Genomic DNA, 19642 nt, shown 5'->3' with positions numbered 1-19642 from the left:
TATATTAAGAAAAAAGGTGGTTGATAATTCTATAGCCTCTTACTGTCTACATCATTTCTTATTTATAGTGTGAACAAATACTTAATCTTCTCGTAGTGACATTATCCTCAAATAATATTTGTTCACTTCTCATTATTTGCTGAACTTCTAGAAAATGTTTTTATTATGAGGAAAAGGAAGTTGGTCCACTCAACCTTCTAGTGACACAAACTAATCATTTTATGTTGTGTGAAAAGTATAAATTTAGGATCTTATATATTGGGTAGGAGGCACTATGGTACAACAGATAAGAGTGCTGGATTTAGGCATAAAGACCTCGGTTCGAATCCTGCCATTTACATGTATGAGTTAATTGACTATGGTTTAACCTCTCAGAATCTCAAGCAACTCTACAAACCTGTAAATTATGGACGGTTTTAAGATGGGAGCCCTCACCATGATAAAAACACAGATCTTTGACATAGTTATGTATAACTATGCGTATATGTCTGTGGACTTGTATTTTTAACAGAGAGAGATAATGAGTATTTGGTTTCTGTTTTAGTTTTTATACTAAGGACAAGTATAGGGACTATATTGTCAAATAAATCTGTGAACCTCACACAGCAATGTCATTCACTTTGTGGACATGCTATATCTACTGAAAACAATGAACATACCATGAATTAAAATTACCTGTATATTCAAGAAGAGCCAGAAGTATTCTACTCTTCACCTCTATTTGAAAGAAAATGCAATTAGTTAAAATCATAATAGAATCACATATTTATAGAGCTTTAGAGCTTGAAGGAATAATAATAATTTATTTACATAATATCTCTGATATCAAGTGGTCTGTTTCCAACTTTATTACTCAAAAAAAACCCTTTTTAAAGTGAAAAAATTATTAGACCTCTGTAGTAATAGTTGGGAAAAGATATGATCAAAAGTCATTATGAATTTAATAGCAATTTTAAATGAATTAGTATTTTATTCATTACAACAGCATACATATAAATAGTTTAAAATGATATCTATTTGTACAACTATTCATTCTAAATATGTCTACTTAGTTATTATACCAAGCTGAACTACATATTGTTTTGGAATGGGATCAAGGTCATAATTAAGATCCTTGGTGTACATATGGATTCAGGGACCCCTTCCAATTACACCAAGACATCAAAGGGTCCATGATTCACATGTTGAAAACTACTTCTTTAATCCATTTCCTTCATATTACACATGAAGAAACTGAGATCTAAAGTCACACAGCTATTTAAGAGACAACCAAGTATTGGAACTCAGGTTTATTAACTCCCAGTACAGCGTCACCATGCCACAAAAAGCTGCATTTCATGTTGGATTGAAAACTGGCCTTAAGAGTTAAGAAGATTTGAGTTCCAATCCTACTTCTGACAGATATTGGATGGTACCCTAGGCAAATTCTATGACCTCTATAGTGCTCTAGGGCAGAGGGGACAAACATATAGCCACACATGGACCTCAACACTTCCGAGTATAGCCTGAACCAGATTAAAATGTAACTGGGAAGTATTTGACAAAGTAAATAAAAAATACGAGAAACATAGGTAATACTAATATATGATTTTCTAAGTTAAGATATGGCCCACAGAGATCTTTATGTGTGGCTTAGCGGACACCACTTGTATTTACTTTAACATTACTGTGCTAGGGCAACTCTTTTAAGTTATAGAGAAGGTGCATTGACAGAAGGAATTTTCTATGCTAGCAAATTCATACATCAAGTTCTGATTCCTAATATTAATAATGGATTAAAATCTAAGAAGTTAAAATGAGGTAATTGTTAGCAGAGTATAGCAAAATTCTTATTTTGTTGATGGAATTCAACTGAGACTAGGACCACAAACAAGTAACAAAGGTTAATAAAGTCAAGCTAGAGTACTTTAATTTGTCAACAGTGAAAGCAAGTAAAAGGAGGGTTTTTTTAAATGAACTCATTATTGGATGATATTTCCTCTACTTATGTGCATTTATGTGGGTTAATGCCTCAACTTGATCCTCACAATAAATTATTGCTGTTGATCCTTCATTCTCAAAGAGGACCAACTGACTTCATGAAGGCAATGTCTTGACTTGCAAGTGAATTGGATTTAAGTGAGGCAGGGCCATGCAAAATAAACAGTCTCACTCCCTCCTCCAGGGCCATCAGAGTCCAGAGGCAAGACATTGGTCAGGACAACAGGGAGGGTCTCAGATGTAGTGGGAAACCTGGCCTTTTTAAGCTATGGTCTTTCCCAGGTCTCAGTTTGACTGAGGTAACACCCATTCAGTGATTAAAGGCTTGGTAAGAATTGAGTCAAAAGACTACAAAACAATCAATCTAGGAGGGGAAGCCTCTGAGTTTCTGGCCAGAACAGAGTCACACAGCTGATAAGTGTCTGCAGCTGGATTTCCCTCGCAATAAGTGATACAAGTTTAAAGTTTAGTGTCCCAAGCAAAACATTTCTAAGAGGTGCCCAATCCATTACAATTATCCCAGCAGCACTCTCACCACATACCCTGAGTTTCTTCACCTCCCACCCCATTTCTTTATGGGTCTTCAAGCACATAAGGGACCAACTGTTACATGTGCCTGTACTCATATAATCTATAGGGTATAAATGAAGAAAATGTATTTAAGCTTTCATTATAAAAGTTTACCTTAGTAAAAATTACTAGGTTCTCCAAAAATTACAGGTAAGGATAATTTCATTGTTTCTACAATAGTTTTCCAGTGACTTAAAGATAGGATGGTTTTAAAATTGAAAACTCAAAGATTGTGAGTACAAAGTAGATTGCAGCTTTCAAAGGCATAAATCACAATTTTATGCTATGAAGTAATATTGATATCCATTTCTTAGAAAGCTTTTAGTGAAGGAATGACAGCGTCCTAAACTAAATTGCCTTCTAAAACACTTCTTACCTACTTTTTTTGCTATTATTTTTCCCCTCTGAACTCAGGTTTTCTTGTTATTGAATCTATCAATCCAATGAACCAAGAATGCCTTTGCAGATGTATGAAAGGTGCCTTTGTCCTTTCATCTTCAAAACAAAAACAGATCAGAGCAATGTAGGTGAAGAACAAAAGGATACCATGACGTTACTGCTTCTGGATACTGTACCAGCAGTAGAGTTCATGGCCACCTAACACAGTCCTCAACATATAAGCTGCTATATTTGTGGTATATATATATATATATATATATATATATATATATATATATATATATATATATATATATATATATATATATATATATATATATATATATATATGTGTGTGTGTGTGTATATATATATATATATATATGTATATATAAATCAAATATCTACATCTCCAACCTGGCCTCTCTTGTAAGTTCTGCTTTTAGTGGAGAAATTTTAGATTTTCTTTGTTTCACAAATGGGGGAAGTGCTAAGATCCAGTCAAATACAGTGTTTTTATTTGACAAGGAGCATAGGGAGTTGCTCAAAAATTTAATTAATTTCATTCTGTCAGTTAGCATTTTGTTGCATGCCTAAATAGGTGTCAGGTACTAGAAATACAGAGACAAAAATGTTAATAGTTCCTGCCCTCAAGAAGTTTACTGTAAATTATATCTAAATCATTGAAGATGTGAACTCCTACAAGATGCTCAAATTGTAACCTAATGGCCAGTCAAGGAACATGATACTACCCATACTTTATTCCTTCCCATCCTATCCACGTTCTTCTTCAAAGTATGGTCAATATAAAATTTCTAGTAGGATCCTACTTCATGAATTCATATAAAGTTTTAATTATTCATGACATGCAAATTAAACATGAATGGTTGAAGATCCCAGATCACAAAAACAGATTAAATAACAGAATTAAAATTTTAAAGAAAAGTTCATATTTTTATTAGAGGGTATTTTCCCCTTAATTAGGCTTCTATAAATGTAGTTATTAGATAATAAGGATGCTACATAATTAGTTGACTAAAAGTAGATAACATTCTAAAATTTTAATTAATCCTATTAGCTATATCATAACTGATTCTTAAAATTAGTGCAATCTTATTGACTGACATTCAATTATTTGTGATGAAAGTTAACTCGGGCTGTCTAAAACTTTTACACACTAAGTCATAGTATGATGCCAAAGAAAACTTCATTTTTCAAGTTTATTTTTTAAAGGAAGATCACAATTTCTTTTGTAGTGTTAAATTAAATAGTTTGATCATAGAAGTGCTATAAAAATTGGCAATAAAAATCAACTTGGCCAAATAATGAAATGCAAGTAGTTGTAAGTTAAACCAAACCATCCTGCTGTTTTGGGTTTTCATATAAATGCATATACAATAACTGTCTCTTAAGATGTGCCATAAAATGAAACTTATTCAATAAGCATAAGGCATATTTTTTAAAAGCCCCATTTTCTTTTCCCCAGATTATATCATATTACTTAATGCCATTTTCTCTCCCCATAATTTTCTCACAAATCCCTTAAGTTCTTCATTGAGTAACTTCATAAACTTCTATTGGTTGATGCTGAAATTACAAGTTTCTGGGATTTCTATTTTCCCTTTTCTTTCTCTCCAGTGATTTTTATCCCCTATTACTACACCATTAGTATATGTTCCTCTGTAAAAAGTTAACCTGTAAGAAATAAAAGGTTTGGGATTTGACAGGGGTATTAAAAGTATCTTCACTAAAATTACACATTTTTTTCCTTTGCTTTTCATCCTGACCTTCAACAAATCTTCTGATGTTCTGTGCAAGATTCCGGACACTGCTGGGAAGATTCCAAGGGTCTTGCTTTATGTGAAGCCGAAGCCTTTTTGGACAGCTTAGTTTGGGTTCCATTTCCTGTTGAAACTCTAAACAAAGACAGAAAATATTTCTTGAGTTTTAAACTTCTCAAAAACAGACTGCAATCCTATAGACTTCTGAGTTATTTCTTTAATCTCTACAACTACCTCCAACATATTGTTATCACAGTCGCTTCTGATGCCATTTGATAGAAGATATCAACTATAAAAAGTCATATTGTAACAATAGAAGGTATTCTTATTTTTACAAAAGTATGGAAAGTTAGATAGAAAAGTTCTTTTAAATCACATATACTCTAATTCTATTTTACATTGTATAGTTTTGTAACAGCTTAAGAAAACTTGCATTTTCAAGAATCAGTAATGAATGAATCATAAAACTGGGGTAACAAGAATTTAAAAAAAAAGAAAAACTTAGAACAAGGTTTTCCCTAGAACTGTAAATCAATTACTCCTTATTTTCAAATACATGTCTTCTATCTGTCTCTAACTGTTAGTAGTTCTTTTAAAACGTTACCTTGTAATCCTCGACCTGGTGTGAAGCACTTGGTTTGTTCAAAGACTCTCACTACAGCCGGCCCTTTAAGAAGATTGGTAATTGAGTCCACCTGTCAATATCAGAAGCTTCTGAGTACTACGAAATCCCAAAAGCAATTTTGTGTTTGCATTTTACAATATTTCCTAAAGCAAAAATTGCTAGGAAAAAAACCCATAACTTCACTATTCTGGAGAATTTATAATGAATTCCAGAGAAGCATCTGAGAATAAAGGCATACAAAACAAACTTTGAAGTTGAGAATGCTTTTATTTCTTTTTTCCCCTATATTTAAACATACACCTAATAAGAAGACAATGTAAGCTGGTAGAAAGAGAGATGACTTAGGAATGAAGAAGACCCAGGATCAGATTTTGTTTTTGACACTGACTTTGCATTCTCTACTATCATCAGCTGTAGAGTAGTTGTGCCCTTCACTGTCACTTTCCTCAGTGGGGGAGCTCCTTATAATAATGAAATCAAAGATGTGTGTGTTTGCAAACATGCATACTCATGACCTATATACAGAAAGGACTGAATGCTCTATCATTGAACAGGAACCAGTAATTGTTTTTTTGTTGTAGAATCAGAAGAAAGGATGTGGCAAGTTAGAGGATGCAGATATGCATCTATAATCATTTTACCAGCCAGTCATCTTCCATTTACTGTGGCAATGGCTGGAGCAACTGAGGGGTGCATCATATGCATATGGCCTGGAGTTCAATTTTTATTAGCAAAAATATGGATGACTCTTCTCACATTTTCTGTATCTTTCAGTTTTAATATCTTTCCCTCAAGAAGTAGGTAGGTGTCATAGAATGCTGAACCTGGAATTGGGAAGACCTGAGTTCAAATTTAGCCTCAAGTAGTAGCTATATGAGCCCACACAAATCATTTAAGATCTATATGCCTCAATTTCCTCAACTGTAAAATGGTAATACTAGGACTTACTTCCCAGGGTGGTTGTGAGGATCAAATGACAAAATGTTTATAAAGTGTTTGGCATAGTGCCTGGTACATAATAAGCCTCTCCTTTCCTCTTTCCCTCCCTCCCTCTCTCCTTTCCTTCCTTCCTGCCTCCCTCCCTTCCTTCCTCTTAATATTCTAGGCAACTCTGTATAACTGTAAGGTGGGGGTGCTTTGTAGTTGGAAGAGAAGGATGGATTGATAAAGGCAATTTCCTCATTGTAAGAAATTCCCTAAAAGAAAACAGTTCCATCACCCATCTCTTGTCCCTATCCTTGTCCCTCATCCCAGTATTAGGATATATTGGATGGTTGAATACAGAGTGAAACTGTAAAAGAATGTATAGTGACATTCCACCATATTTTAAAACAATAACAACAAAAGTTGAGTCATTTTTGGTGGTTGTTGTCACCATCAAAGTGAAGCACTTACAAGAGCACAAGGCTTGTTTTGCATTTTTTGAAGTTAGGAGAGTCATAAAGATTCAAAACCAAAGCATTTTCCTAAGGATGCTGAACAGTACACCAGGAAACAGATAACATTTCAATAAAGAAAGATTTCCTCTTTTAAAGTAGAATTTAACCTATGCTCATTGAAAAGCTAATAAAAAGCCTCAGCTAGTATTACCTGACTAAAGAGATGTTCTAAACAGCCATGTAACTTGTCCTGTTTATCATGAGAAATCCGAATGTTCAAGGGAAGTTCATCACCTGTAGGTTACAAATAGCACCACAATGACATAAATACCTAATTTATGAATATTTAAAACTACTCGTTTCAATAGGAAAATATTGGCTATCTTTATAAATTTTAGAATTTCATTAATTCATCTTTTCTCAAAAAATCTGGAATCATAATAACTACTGGAACAATAAAGTTTGGTTCAATTAAGGAAAACATGAGAGTCCACAGAAGTGGTCTGGTGGATTACATAGAAGTATCAAACACAATGGGCCAGAGTGGAGAGTGTTACCTGAACCACATTAAAATATAATTGGGAAATATTTAATAAGATAAAAATACAATGGAACACAGATGTGTTAATATGTGGTTTTCCAAGTTTGCAGCCCACAGGGATCCTGAAATAGGGTTTGGTGGCCCTACTTTCTATTTCAGCTTGATACCACTCTGCAACAGATAAGGGCCTGGATTTAGCTTTAGAAAGATTTTAGGTCCAATCTTATCTTAGCTACTTCCTAAAGAAGTGAGTTAGCATCTCTGAGCCTCAGTTTCCTCATCTGTAAAATGTACTTCACAGGTTTGGTGAGGATTAAAGGAGATAATGTTTGTAAGGAACTTGGCAAACCTTAGCACTCTCTATATGTGTGAGCTGTTATTATACTGCAGCACCATATTGTAATACTTCCTTCAAACAGAATTTATCTGATGTTGCTTTAGTATTGTAACTTTAAAAAATCTATTCTGAGTTTAGCAAAATTTCTTTATCCTTGACATATAAAAGATAAGAGATTTGCATGAATGATTGTTCTGTTTTTATTTTCACTCATATTTCTGGACTTTTTCTATGGAATCAAGATGCATTCTCCAGTTATTTACAGTTTGTGAGAGCCTGACTTCCTTTTTTGTCTACAATTCCTCATAGCTACATCAGGAAGGCCATAATGGGGATATGGTTAAAATTAATCAATCCATGTCAGATCTTATTAATCCATTCCCTCCATCATGGGTTAGAAAAATTGGCTTTGTTGTATTGAAGGATTCCCAAAACACAGAACACATTAAACTGGAGTGACATAACACGTTCTTGTAGCCTACTATGGCAGATAAAAGGATGAAATGTATAAAAACCAAACAATCTCTTAATAATATCTCTAGCAAGACAAAATAAACTATAGATGGTTTCCCTGAACTCACCTGAGTCCATTTCATCACTGTGAAAGTAGGAACTGCACTGGCTACTGCATATGCTAGTGAAAGAGGCAATGGAATTTCTATTGCTGTTACAATCACTGAAAAGAAGATACAGCAAAGATCATTTGCAAGGTGAATTTCAATAAGGTCTCCTCCTCTGGATTCTTTCTACATTGTTCCCGTCTTAGTTAGATGTAAACCATTTTATTATAGACAGCTTAACATAGGCGATAATGACATATGGAATCTTGTTCTCTGCAAGGACTCTACAATTCAAATTCCCTTATACCACGTAGCACCAATTGGGATAGTGAAAACATTAAAGTAACTATAAAACTTAGAAGATAATCTCTTATTAAAATAGGGCAATCAAGTCAAACTTGAAATTTCTCATTAACCATCTTTAGAGTTCATGTCTATAGTATTTTGCTCTGAGAGGGTAAATGCTAGGACGGAGAATATGATGAATTGCCATTGACTTAAAAAAAAAACACAGCAAAAACCATCGTTCTCAATTCTTTTAACTGCTTGTAGAAAAATGTATCTGTTCTAAATCTTGCTTTGCAATTAATGCGGGCACAGTAGGGATTTTTAAAATTTCCATTTAGTGTAGGCAAGTAAATGTGAAGACTATGTTGATCTGAATCATTCATAGATACATAGACATAGATATATCTATAGATGAAGATTTTATATATATATATATAATACACATACAAATACATGTACACATGTATGCACATATTAGGGCAATTATAATTCCTATTTTCTTGCTGTGCCCAGAGCTTATATAAGAATAGTTTTATATATGACAAATCCAAGAGAAACATTCCATTTAATCTAACTAAGAATTAAAGAACAAAGTATTACTGATGGCATCTGTCTTTATTAGAGGATGCAAGAACATTATCCTGGTGCTCAATCAGAACCCCCCAGACTGACACAATTGTATTGTAAACTCTTATCTTCTGCAATATTTTGGGGAGATTCTTTAATATGTTCTTTTTAGAAAATGCTAATTAGCCTCTAATAAGGAGAGTTAAATAACCAAATCACTTAGCTATGAACTACAGACAGGAAGATTCTGGGTTTGAATTTAGTCCCTCACATTACCTAAATATCCTTGGGTAAGTCACTTAACCTTTCTAAATATCAGGCAATTTGTTAAGATTTATCTACTAAGCTGAAGACAGGTTACGCAATGTAAGGAATCTTGATCTTTACCTGAAATATTAACACTGTATATGTAAATTACCCAACTTATTTATAGACCAATCCCTCCCACAAACTTGATGATCTAGAAAAGAAAAACAAAACTGCTTTTGCAAGAGTAAATAAGATAACTATAGAAAAGTAATGACTTTTGGAATATGAATTTTGTTGACTTGTTCTTGTTCTAGATGACCAAATTCCTCAGAACTCTATTTTCCTTTGCACTTTCAAATTATTATTTGGAAAAACTGTTGAAAGCACATTACTGCATCTGGTTGCTTTGTGGTTGGTTCATACAAAGCAAAAGAATCAATGAATTACCTGTAGGAATCCCGATTGCTGATAGTGTCATGCCCTGAATCTTCTTGTTCGTCTCCTGCTACATTAAAACAGACTTTTTTCCCATTCCTTTCTCCCTTCTCATTGTCACTGTCAGTTGGTATTAAAGACTCAGATGTTTTATGCTCCAATTTGGGAGAATATGTTATTGAAGACAGAAGGCTGCAATATGATAAAAAGCCAAACAGAATAAATGTAATTTTTCAACACTGTCTGCTAAAGATGATAACTCTGTTATTTATTAAACATGACAAACATACACACATTTCTGTGGCTCTATCCTCTTGTTTTCATCAACTGAATAAATCAGAAAATAAAAATATGCTGCATGCAATTCATAGTCTTGAAAAAGTAACAGTTATGATATGAGTTACAATTCCCTGATACATAAAAGAATGAGTGCAAATGCTAAGATTAAATAACATATGATAACAGAGATAGAGCTAGAAGGGATTTCTTTTGTCTCGAATTCTCTACCATTCTACATACTATACTTCCAGGGATGAACACACAAAGATGAACTAGAAATAAAATACAATTAGCTCTGGCCCTTAAACATATGAAAATACTCTACAGGTAAAATATACTTGGAGGTGGAATAGAGATCACAACAGTTTCAACTTTCTAATATCTTGGCCTAAAATTTCCTCGGTGACACCCATCTCTACTCCAGCCATTGAGAAACATGACCACACCATGTATCTTGCCATTTGCTCAATCTTTCTACCCAGTTTTTAGGTCTTTTCCCTTTCGTAATATAATCACCTATCCTTGACCTTGTTTACTTACTCTTCTGGCCTTTCATCCTCATCATGAGATCTAAGTCCTCAAATCCTCCATATTCTCCCAATTAATCAATCGTCTTCTTATTTATTTTCTCTTCCTATAAAGACTGAGCCCAATGGTCAGCCACTCAATTATAGATTCATTCCTCTAGAACTTTTTGCCCTTCACCTTCAAGCCAATGACCAACTAACTACTATAGAGCAACAGAACCCAACTGTTAGTTCCATTTTCTAAACTGGCTTATGAGTCTCCTGAATTCATCAACTGATAAGAATTTAGTAAGTATCTACTATGTATTTGGCAGTTGTCATATACAGACAAAAGTGAAATTGTCTCTGTTGCAAGGAAGGCTATATTCTATATATGAGTAAATAAGCTCATGCGAAATATTAATGTACTAAATGCAAACTGAATTCTCTTGAAAGAGAAGCATTAGCAGATAAGCTCAAAAAAGGCTTCATAGAGGTGTCATCTGAGCAAAATTTTGAAAGATGGGGTTCTAAGAAGCAGAAGTGATGTGAGAGTACTTTCAAGGTATGAAGGGTAGCTAATAAAAAGGCATGGAGACTAGAGATGGAGGGTTGTGTACAAGGCATGGCAAGGGGGCTAGTGTAGCTAGATTGAAGAGTGCACAAAGGGGTACAATTTATACAAATTTTGGAAAAGTAGAACAAGGCCAGTTTGTGAAGTGCTTTACAAACCAAATATGATGGCTACAGGACAATAAATTTACAAGTGGGACATTAGAACCATCAAGTCCAACCTCTCATTTTATAGATGAACAAACTGGGGCTTGAGAAATTAAGTCACTTGCCTGGGGTCACACAGGCAGTAAAGGTCTGAGGAAAGATTTAACCTCAGGTTTTCTTGACTCCAAGTTCAGAATTCTATCTACCACACTACTGAGATGCCTTATCATATGTATTAGCTATGTTAAGATGATCGAGTGTCCCAAGAAGTGATTTTTTTTTTTGCTTTGTCTACAGGATAAAACCAACTCCACCAAATTGTTGTTGTTTTTCTATCCCTTTCTCTGCTCCCACAAAAGAACTTTCCTAAATTGACATAGGAGGAACACAAGAAGAAAGTACATGCAATCATATCACTCCACACTGACTTTTCAAAGAAATTGTTGAGTGCTGAGAAATGGAAAATGGACAATGGCAAACCCAAGGACTCTTGTTATCAGTTTCTTAATTAGTTGTGGTAAAGTAGTCACTATAATGGAGACCTACAGTTGAGAAACTGCCTTCACCCTGAAACAATTAATTTCCTTGCCAAGAAGAGAACCATGGTATTCAAAGGCAACACCATTCTGAAATATAAACTAATTTGCTAAACAATACAGAAAATGGTGGCAGAAGATTACAAGCAGTGTCTTCTCAGAAGTAAATGAATAGCAGGGGAAAATAAAACAAATTTTCAGAAAGCCTGGCTTGAGACCTACATGAATCAAATTATCTCTAAGATGTTCCTAAATAAAACATGAAAGAGAATCCTAAGTATAACACAATGGATAGCATCCTGACAGCAATCTATTCTCATTATCGATAGCAATAGGACCAATATGTATCTCACTCCCCAATGGCTGGCTAGATGAGTATGTTGAAATAGTACTTAAGAAAATGAAGTTAAGAGAAATGCCTGAAATAGATCAAATAGATACAAGAGATATCCTGCTGGATGCAACATAATTTTGAAATCATTGAGAAATTAATTTTCAGAAAAACACACAAGAGAAAAGGAAGAAAACACTGAGAAATAATCCTGGATAAAAATATTACTAAAAATAAAGGTGATCAAGAGTCTATCAGCAATAACTGAACTATTTTGCCTACTTTCTCATCTCTATAATCTTTTGTCAGTGTTATAAACATTTATAAAGGGTATTCTTGATGAATATGCAATAAGGAAATAGTTAAGCTTTCACAAATAATTTTCTATGTCCTACTATATCCTCGGTTACAAGGCTGTCTAGCAAGTACAAAGAAGATTGCTTTGATTGTCAATAAAAAAAAAAAAAACCTATAGAGTCTAATGCCTGGAACATGGAAAAGACTCAGTGGCTTTCCTCCAACAAGGTAAAGTCATACAAGACACAACCTCCAAGATTCAACCACTGACACGACTTTACGAGATGGCCTCACAATTATCCAAAGAGGCATAAAATAATAAGAAATTTGTTATGGTCTTGAAGGATGACTTTTTTTTTTGGAAGATGACCTTCCCAGAGTCCAGATGGAAAAGGAATTCCCTCAGCAATGGTGAGGTCTGGTCAATGTTGTTGTTTATAGATTACAACAAGATGATTGCATCCATCTCCACTATTCCTTAGGGTGTCTCCAATGAAATCCACAACTACTCAAAAGAAATTGATCCAATATTTCACACAGAAAAAACACAGATTAAAAACAGCTATTTCCCAGATAATAACATGCATTTGGATTAATAGCTTGTTGAATTACTCCATCAATAAACAAACAATCTATAAAAACTACCTGGAAAAATAGGTGAGGTCAAATTTAACTATAGGGAAGAGACCAGTTGGATAATATTTTAATTTTTCAAAGCCAAGGAGCTTACAGTCTGAGGGGGTTGAGGAAGAGACATACATACGAAGAACAAGCTATATACAGGAAAATTGAAGATAACTGAAGAAAGGCACTGAAAGTGAGAGGGATGGGGAAAGGCTTCCTTTAGAAGGTGGAATTTTAACTGGCACTTGAAGGAAGCCAGGGAAGCTAAGTGACAGAAATGAGAAAGGAGAGAGTTCCAGGAATGGGAGACAGCAAACAAAAATGGAGTATCTATTTCTGGAACATCAAGGAAACCAATTGAATCCAAAAGTACATGAGAGCAGGTGGTAAAAAGTAAGAAGACTGGAAAGGTAGGAAGGAACCAGGTTATAGAGGACTTTAAAGGCTAAACAGAATTTTATATCCTGAAGGTGAGAAAGAGTCTTTGAAAATGATTTAATGGTGAGGGACATGACATCATACCTGTTATGTAATAGAGAGACAGCAGTCTGAGAGGGTTGAAGCAGGAGATCAATTAACAGGATACTATAACAGTCTCCATGAGGAGGTAAAGAGAGCCTACACCTAGGTGGTGGCAGTAGCAAAGGATAGAAGGTGACATGTGAGAGATAGAAGAAGGTAGAAAAATGCAGAACTTGAAACTAATTAGATATAGAAGGTGAGAGTAAGAAGTCAAGGATAGTACTAGGTAGAGAGGCCAGGTGGCTGGGAAGATGTTAGTACTCTTGATAGTGAATGGGAACTTAAGAGAAGGAAAGAAAAATGAATCCAATTTTGGACATGTTGTGTTTAAGATGTCTAAAAGACAGCTAAGTGAAGATACACAAGAGGTAGAAGGAGGTATGAGAATCAAGATGAGGAGAAAGGTTAGGGCTGGATAAATTAATTTAAGAATCATCAGCATGGAAAGGATAATTAAATACATGGGAGCTTATGAGATCACCAAGTGAAAGAGTATATAGAGGGAGAGAAGTAAGAGGGCCCAGGATAGAGAATTGTAGTATCTTGTAATGAAAGAGTAATGGAAATATGGGTTCACATCAGACTGTAGGGGAGAGAAGGGTTTCCTTAAATGCCAGCTGAGGAATTTGAATATTGGTTGACCGAGTAAAGAAACTCATTGAAGAGTTCTGAGAAGTGACATGAGAAAATCTATGCATAAGATTGGTCTGGCAGTAGTACAGAGTGTGAATTGACAGGGTCCAAAGATGAAGATGGAAAGATCTGTAAACAGTCTACGGTAATCAGAGAGTTGAGTGGTAATGACAATCTGTACTAGGATGGTACCAGTATTAATACGGGGAAAGGAGATGTACAAGAAATGAGAGACAGGCACATTGATATTCTCACAGATGCACACATGCACACAAATAATATATATGACTTGGTAGTTTATTGGCATGAGAAGTGAGAGGGATATGTACTCTGTGGTATCATGAAAAGAAGTGATTAGGTCAAAATGAGGAAGAACAGATTTAGGAGAAAAATAATAAGCTCAAATTATGACACATTAAATTTCAGGTGCTTGTAGGACATCAAGGTGCACACAGCCTATTTGCATTTAAAAATGATCTGTGGATGAGAAAAGAGTTCAGGGATTAGGGTATATATAGAATTAGGGGTCACTGATCTAGCAAAAGCAATCACTGAAGTTTTAAGAGTGAATGAAAAAACAACATGCATATCTCAACATGTACACATTGCCTTCAAAACATCATCTGTTGCTGGGGTCAGATTTTTTTGTGTGAGTCCATAGATCCCTTTGACATTCTGGTGAAGCCTATGGACTCCATAGAATATTTATTAATGCATGAAACAAAATGCATCAACTTACAAAGAAAACAAGTTATATGGAAATAAGGATGTGGATCTTTTCTTCCCATTGAAATTCAAGAACCCTTTGAAATCTATCCACAAAAAAAAAAAAAAAAAATCTGTCTATGGAACAAACCTGTGGTAAGAACCCTTGATTTATTGTCATTGCAAAAAAAAAAAGATTGTTAGATGAAATTTTTATGTCATCTTTGTAGTCATTTATATTCTCTTCTAGTTTTCTTTCATTTTATTTTGTGAAAGAGCAGGAATAGAAGGGCACCCCCCCTACCAACTCCAAATTCATGGCATTTGAAATGGAGCAGATTATCCTATTTCCTTTATTTCCTGAGATGGGACGAGTTATTTTTGCATTCTTTGATCTGATTTCACAGTAATTTATGTTAAATTATTTAAGAAAACATTTATGTTAATTCCTAAACAATTACAAACCAGGTTTGCCATCAAGGTCCATCCTAATGTCTACTCTTACCCTTGGTGAGCTAGAATTTTGGTGAGAGTCATGTATTCAGCAACCAATTTATCAGGCAAATTCCTAAGGTTTTTTGTGTTTGTTTTGTCCACCACAAGATATAGTCTATTCCTATTTTCTACGATTTATTCTTTGCTGCCTTGCATCAGTATTTACTCATTTACTACAATAAATTCTACTGCCTATTTTTCTCTTTTCATTCTTTCCTACCTCTCTAAGCAATTTTGGGTTCTACACTAATTTTTCTCCTCATAGCACAAGAGCTAAACGGTAGGAAACAAGACAGACACATAAAAGTCTTTTATCAGAATGTATTTTCTTAGAAAGGAAAAGACAATTCACTTCCTGCAGGACAAGCTTAATCTTGGTTCTAATATCTAGACTCATAACTTCAAATTATATATTCCAAGGAGCATCTAGACTCTTCTGTCCTTAATGGATCTGAAAAATGGTCAGAGGAAAAAAAGAAGCTATAGTAGAATGCTGAAGATTTAGAAGACAGTTCTTCTTTTTGTCTCTCAAGGAAAGGAAAGAAAAGAAAAGAAAAGGAAGGGAAGGAAATGAAGAAAAGAAAAATGAAGGCAAAGGGGAAGGGAAGGGAAGGAAATGAGAAGAAAAATGAAGGGAAAGGGGAAGGGAAGGGAAGGGAAAGGAAAGGGGAAAAGAAGGGAAAGGAAAGAAAAGGAAGGGAAGGGAAGGGAAGGGAAAGGAAGGGAAGCGAAGGGAAGGGAAAGGAAGAAAAAGGAAGGGAAGGAAAGGGAAGGAAAACAATTTCAATCTGAACTCTGATTATATCAGCTCTCTATATGGAGGATGACAGCATGTTTCAACATCAGCCCTTCAGAATTGTGATTGGTCAGGTCACTGTTTTGATCAGAATTCCCACATCTTTTAAAATTTATTATTTTTACAATATTTTTGTTTTTGTACAAATTGTTTTCCTAGACAATATTTCCTAGACCCTCCTATTTGCAGATAATTTTTTATCAAGTGAATGAAGCCTAGGAATACTAAAAAACTCCTAAGCCAAATTCGTAATAACTTATTAGAATCTGACATAAGTAGCAGAAGTGGAGGGTGGGGTTGGAGAAAAAGTGGACTAAAAAATAGAGATTGTATTCAGACCGACAACTCATAAAGTTGGCCATCACAATATTTATCTTAGACAGATGTTATGAATGGAAAATTAGTTGGACACTACAGTATAGGAAGAAAAGAGCAGGACTGCCTTTGGGAAATCGCACAGTACATTTAATTACCCCCAGGCTACACTTTGAAATGAAAGCTCATCTTTTTTAACAAGAATATTCATCCAGAAGTGCTACATGACTGCAAGTCATAAAATACCACTCTCTCTTAAGAATTAAAGTCAAGGGTTACCTAAAAGGAAATGAAGAAAGGTGGGTGTGAATAGACATTGTGTACTGTATATGCAATTGTGTAAGAATTGTGTAAGAGAAGCAGGATAAAATAAATCACTTGAAAAATATGAATGGAAAGAAAGTGACACAGTCATGTGGTAGGAGAAAAGGACAGCACTGCTGCCTCAATGCTACCCATGTACTGTCAAGAGAAACGGAAAAAAACCTAAAAGGATTTAAAAGAAGATATGCAGGATAGGAGCTCATGGATTTATTCTGAAATGCAATGCTGGAGGAAGTATCCCCATTAATGAGATCCTAGAACTGCCAAAATATTAGGAGATATGTTTCTATTCAACTATTTTTTAAATAATAAAGATCTCTGAGTAACCTGTAAACATAGTTTTAGAACAATCTCTATTGTAGTCTAGTCCTAATATAGATCAGCACAATCTAAATAATAAAATTGCATTTATTAAATGAAGCAAAATTTAATGTCATAAAATGTCAACTTTTATGCCAAAAGCTCACATTTGAACTGTGTTTTGGAAATAGCAAACAATAGTTTAAAAATAGCTTCCTATTCCCACATCAGCTTTCTTCCAAGTTCCTAATTTATTGGTAAACATAGGAAGTAATAAGTATGCCACACCAAATATCTGAAAAGTCATTTTTAAATACTATTACTCATTTTTAACAAACCTCTTTTGGGAGGAAAAAGATTAGATCTAAAACTATTAATAAAACTCCAGACAAAATAATATAGGAAACATTCAATGACAATTTTTAAATTATGATACATCTGTCCTTGAAATTTTGGGCTCCTAATTTGGAATGACTTCCTTCAAAACTAAAAGTTGCTTAAGAACACTTGAATAGTTCCATCTGTATTTACAACAGAGGTATGTAGCATCAGCAGGCACAAAAGTAAACTGTCTATTGTGTTAGTACGTAAATTATAAGCTAGAATTGTGAGTTCAACATAAAATCAATGTGTCAGTCATATCATCATGTTAGAACACACATGACAGCAGATTGTAGCTACAGGTAGGAAAGAGAAAGGTAAAGTTTCATAATAGGGACCTATAGTAAATGATTAGAATTCCTTAAAATGGTTGTCATCGGATAAAGATATATGTATATATACATATATATAATGTGCATATACAGATATGTATATTTATGTATATATGTGTGTATATATACATACATATGACAACATAGAATATAATATATATACACACATATGACAACATAGGGTGGGAGAACTACTCCATATGGTAGACATTTGAACCTGTGATTTGAATTACCCTGATATTCCTGTTTTAACCTTCTTATTTATTGGAACAGCTGCGGATTTTGTAAATTATAATCATTATTCATTCATCTAGCCCATAATTTCTGAGTACTTTTCATATTCTCAGCCCTGTGCTAGATTTAAGGTTCTTTTTGTATCTTTTTTCCTCTTTAAATTTTATAGTTCTAATTTATGTCTTCATATTTGTTTCAGTATTAATTCAATACTATCAAATATAATTATATATGTGTTTTCAATTATATGTCTATATCCTATTGCAAATATGTTCACAGCATTTTCATCATAGTCTTCAAGTGCCAACCTTCTGGAAAATAGGCCCTCTAACATAATTCTCATTATATTTGGCAATAACAGAGATGAACATGTGGTAATAATTTCAGCAGTCACATTTTACAAAAATGGGAAAGTTAAAAGTGTAAAGAGATTACATAATATACTTACTCATCTATTTGACAGACACATATTTCCACCTCTTTCAAAGCAGTCTGAAGCTTGCCCAACAATTTTTGATAGATATCTTGTGTTTCTAAGTCTTCCTCTTTTAACAAATACCGGAGGCCATGACCATCCTGCTGTCCAAGAGACAGTCCTGAAGGGGCTGCCATAGTGGTAATGGTATGCTGGATATATACCATAGGATTTAGTTTCCCTGCGAGATGAAAATATTTTTACATGAGCCCATATAACTATTAACTTTTATACCCTTATTTTAATTCATTTTAAAGCTCAAGCCATGAATAATGAGGATAACATCCTTCTTATCCTAACTGGGGCAATGAGGAAATCAGAAGCTCCTGAGGGGGACTTCCTTAATGCTCAGGAAACCACAGTGAACATTTTTCCTACTGCCAGAGGAAAAATTTTCCACTGTTGTCTGAGTCAAAATAAAAGAGCGACGGCTGCATCCATCACTACAGCTGACACTGAGGTGGTAGCACAAGCTATGCCTTGGGTTAAAGTTTTCATTTGAGATGAGAAAGTGGTAGAATTGGAGATATCATTCTTCTTTTAGGATCATGGAGTCATAATTTTAGAACTGGAAAGGATCTTATAAATCACTGATGGAAACTGATTCCCCCATCCCATTTCACATATAAGTAAATTGAGGCACAGAGGGGTTGAATGACTTACCCAGGTTTACAGAGTTAGTATATTTCTGAGGGAAGATTTGAATTCACCATCCCTTTAAGTCTAATGACCTATCCACCATACCATGTCACCTCTCTATTAGGATCACTTCTCTATATTCAATATCTATTTACCTCCAGTAACAAAAGTCACAACCACTTAGGAACATAAAAGATGAATGAAAATTAATTTTCTATATTTAATACAAAAAAGAGTGGTTATAACCTATACTTTTATGAAAGGACACATACATGAAAAATCCCATGTCTGCAAATAGATAATAAGACAGCTTCCCCTCATTAAAAAAGCAGGCTAGCTTAAGAATAGGGCCAAGCATTTACCAAACATAACTGAGAGTCAGAATGGCATAGAAGGAAAACAAGGGCTGGTTCTGAAGTAATGAAAGTCTAGCTTCAAATTGGGTCCCCAGCTCTTACTAGCTGTATGACTCTTGGGCAAGTCACTTAGCCACTCTGAAACTACAGTT

At 34.4% G+C, this 19642-nt stretch overlaps 1 protein-coding gene across 3 annotated transcripts in view; it reads right to left on the bottom strand.

Moving 5' to 3' along the window:
• Positions 1 to 19642, bottom strand: part of PREX2 (phosphatidylinositol-3,4,5-trisphosphate dependent Rac exchange factor 2) — a 426568-nt gene that overhangs the window by 139844 nt on the left and 267082 nt on the right. For all 3 annotated transcript variants that reach the window (XR_011966134.1, XM_072604786.1, XM_072604787.1), the window contains exons 25-31: positions 18469 to 18676; positions 9703 to 9882; positions 8173 to 8267; positions 6925 to 7007; positions 5314 to 5404; positions 4716 to 4844; positions 676 to 717 (exon numbers count right to left, since the gene is read on the bottom strand). Coding sequence is in view for 2 of the 3 variants with exons in the window: in XM_072604786.1 (XP_072460887.1) it covers positions 676 to 717; positions 4716 to 4844; positions 5314 to 5404; positions 6925 to 7007; positions 8173 to 8267; positions 9703 to 9882; positions 18469 to 18676 (828 nt within the window). In the remaining variant the exon portion in view is untranslated. The remainder of the gene's footprint in view (positions 1 to 675; positions 718 to 4715; positions 4845 to 5313; positions 5405 to 6924; positions 7008 to 8172; positions 8268 to 9702; positions 9883 to 18468; positions 18677 to 19642) is intronic.

The sequence above is a fragment of the Notamacropus eugenii genome, chromosome 4 (genome assembly GCF_028372415.1).
Source record: "Notamacropus eugenii isolate mMacEug1 chromosome 4, mMacEug1.pri_v2, whole genome shotgun sequence".
Classification (NCBI taxonomy): Eukaryota; Metazoa; Chordata; class Mammalia; order Diprotodontia; family Macropodidae; genus Notamacropus; species Notamacropus eugenii.
Note: the sequence above shows the minus strand (reverse complement) of the source record. Positions and strands in the feature narration are given on the sequence as shown.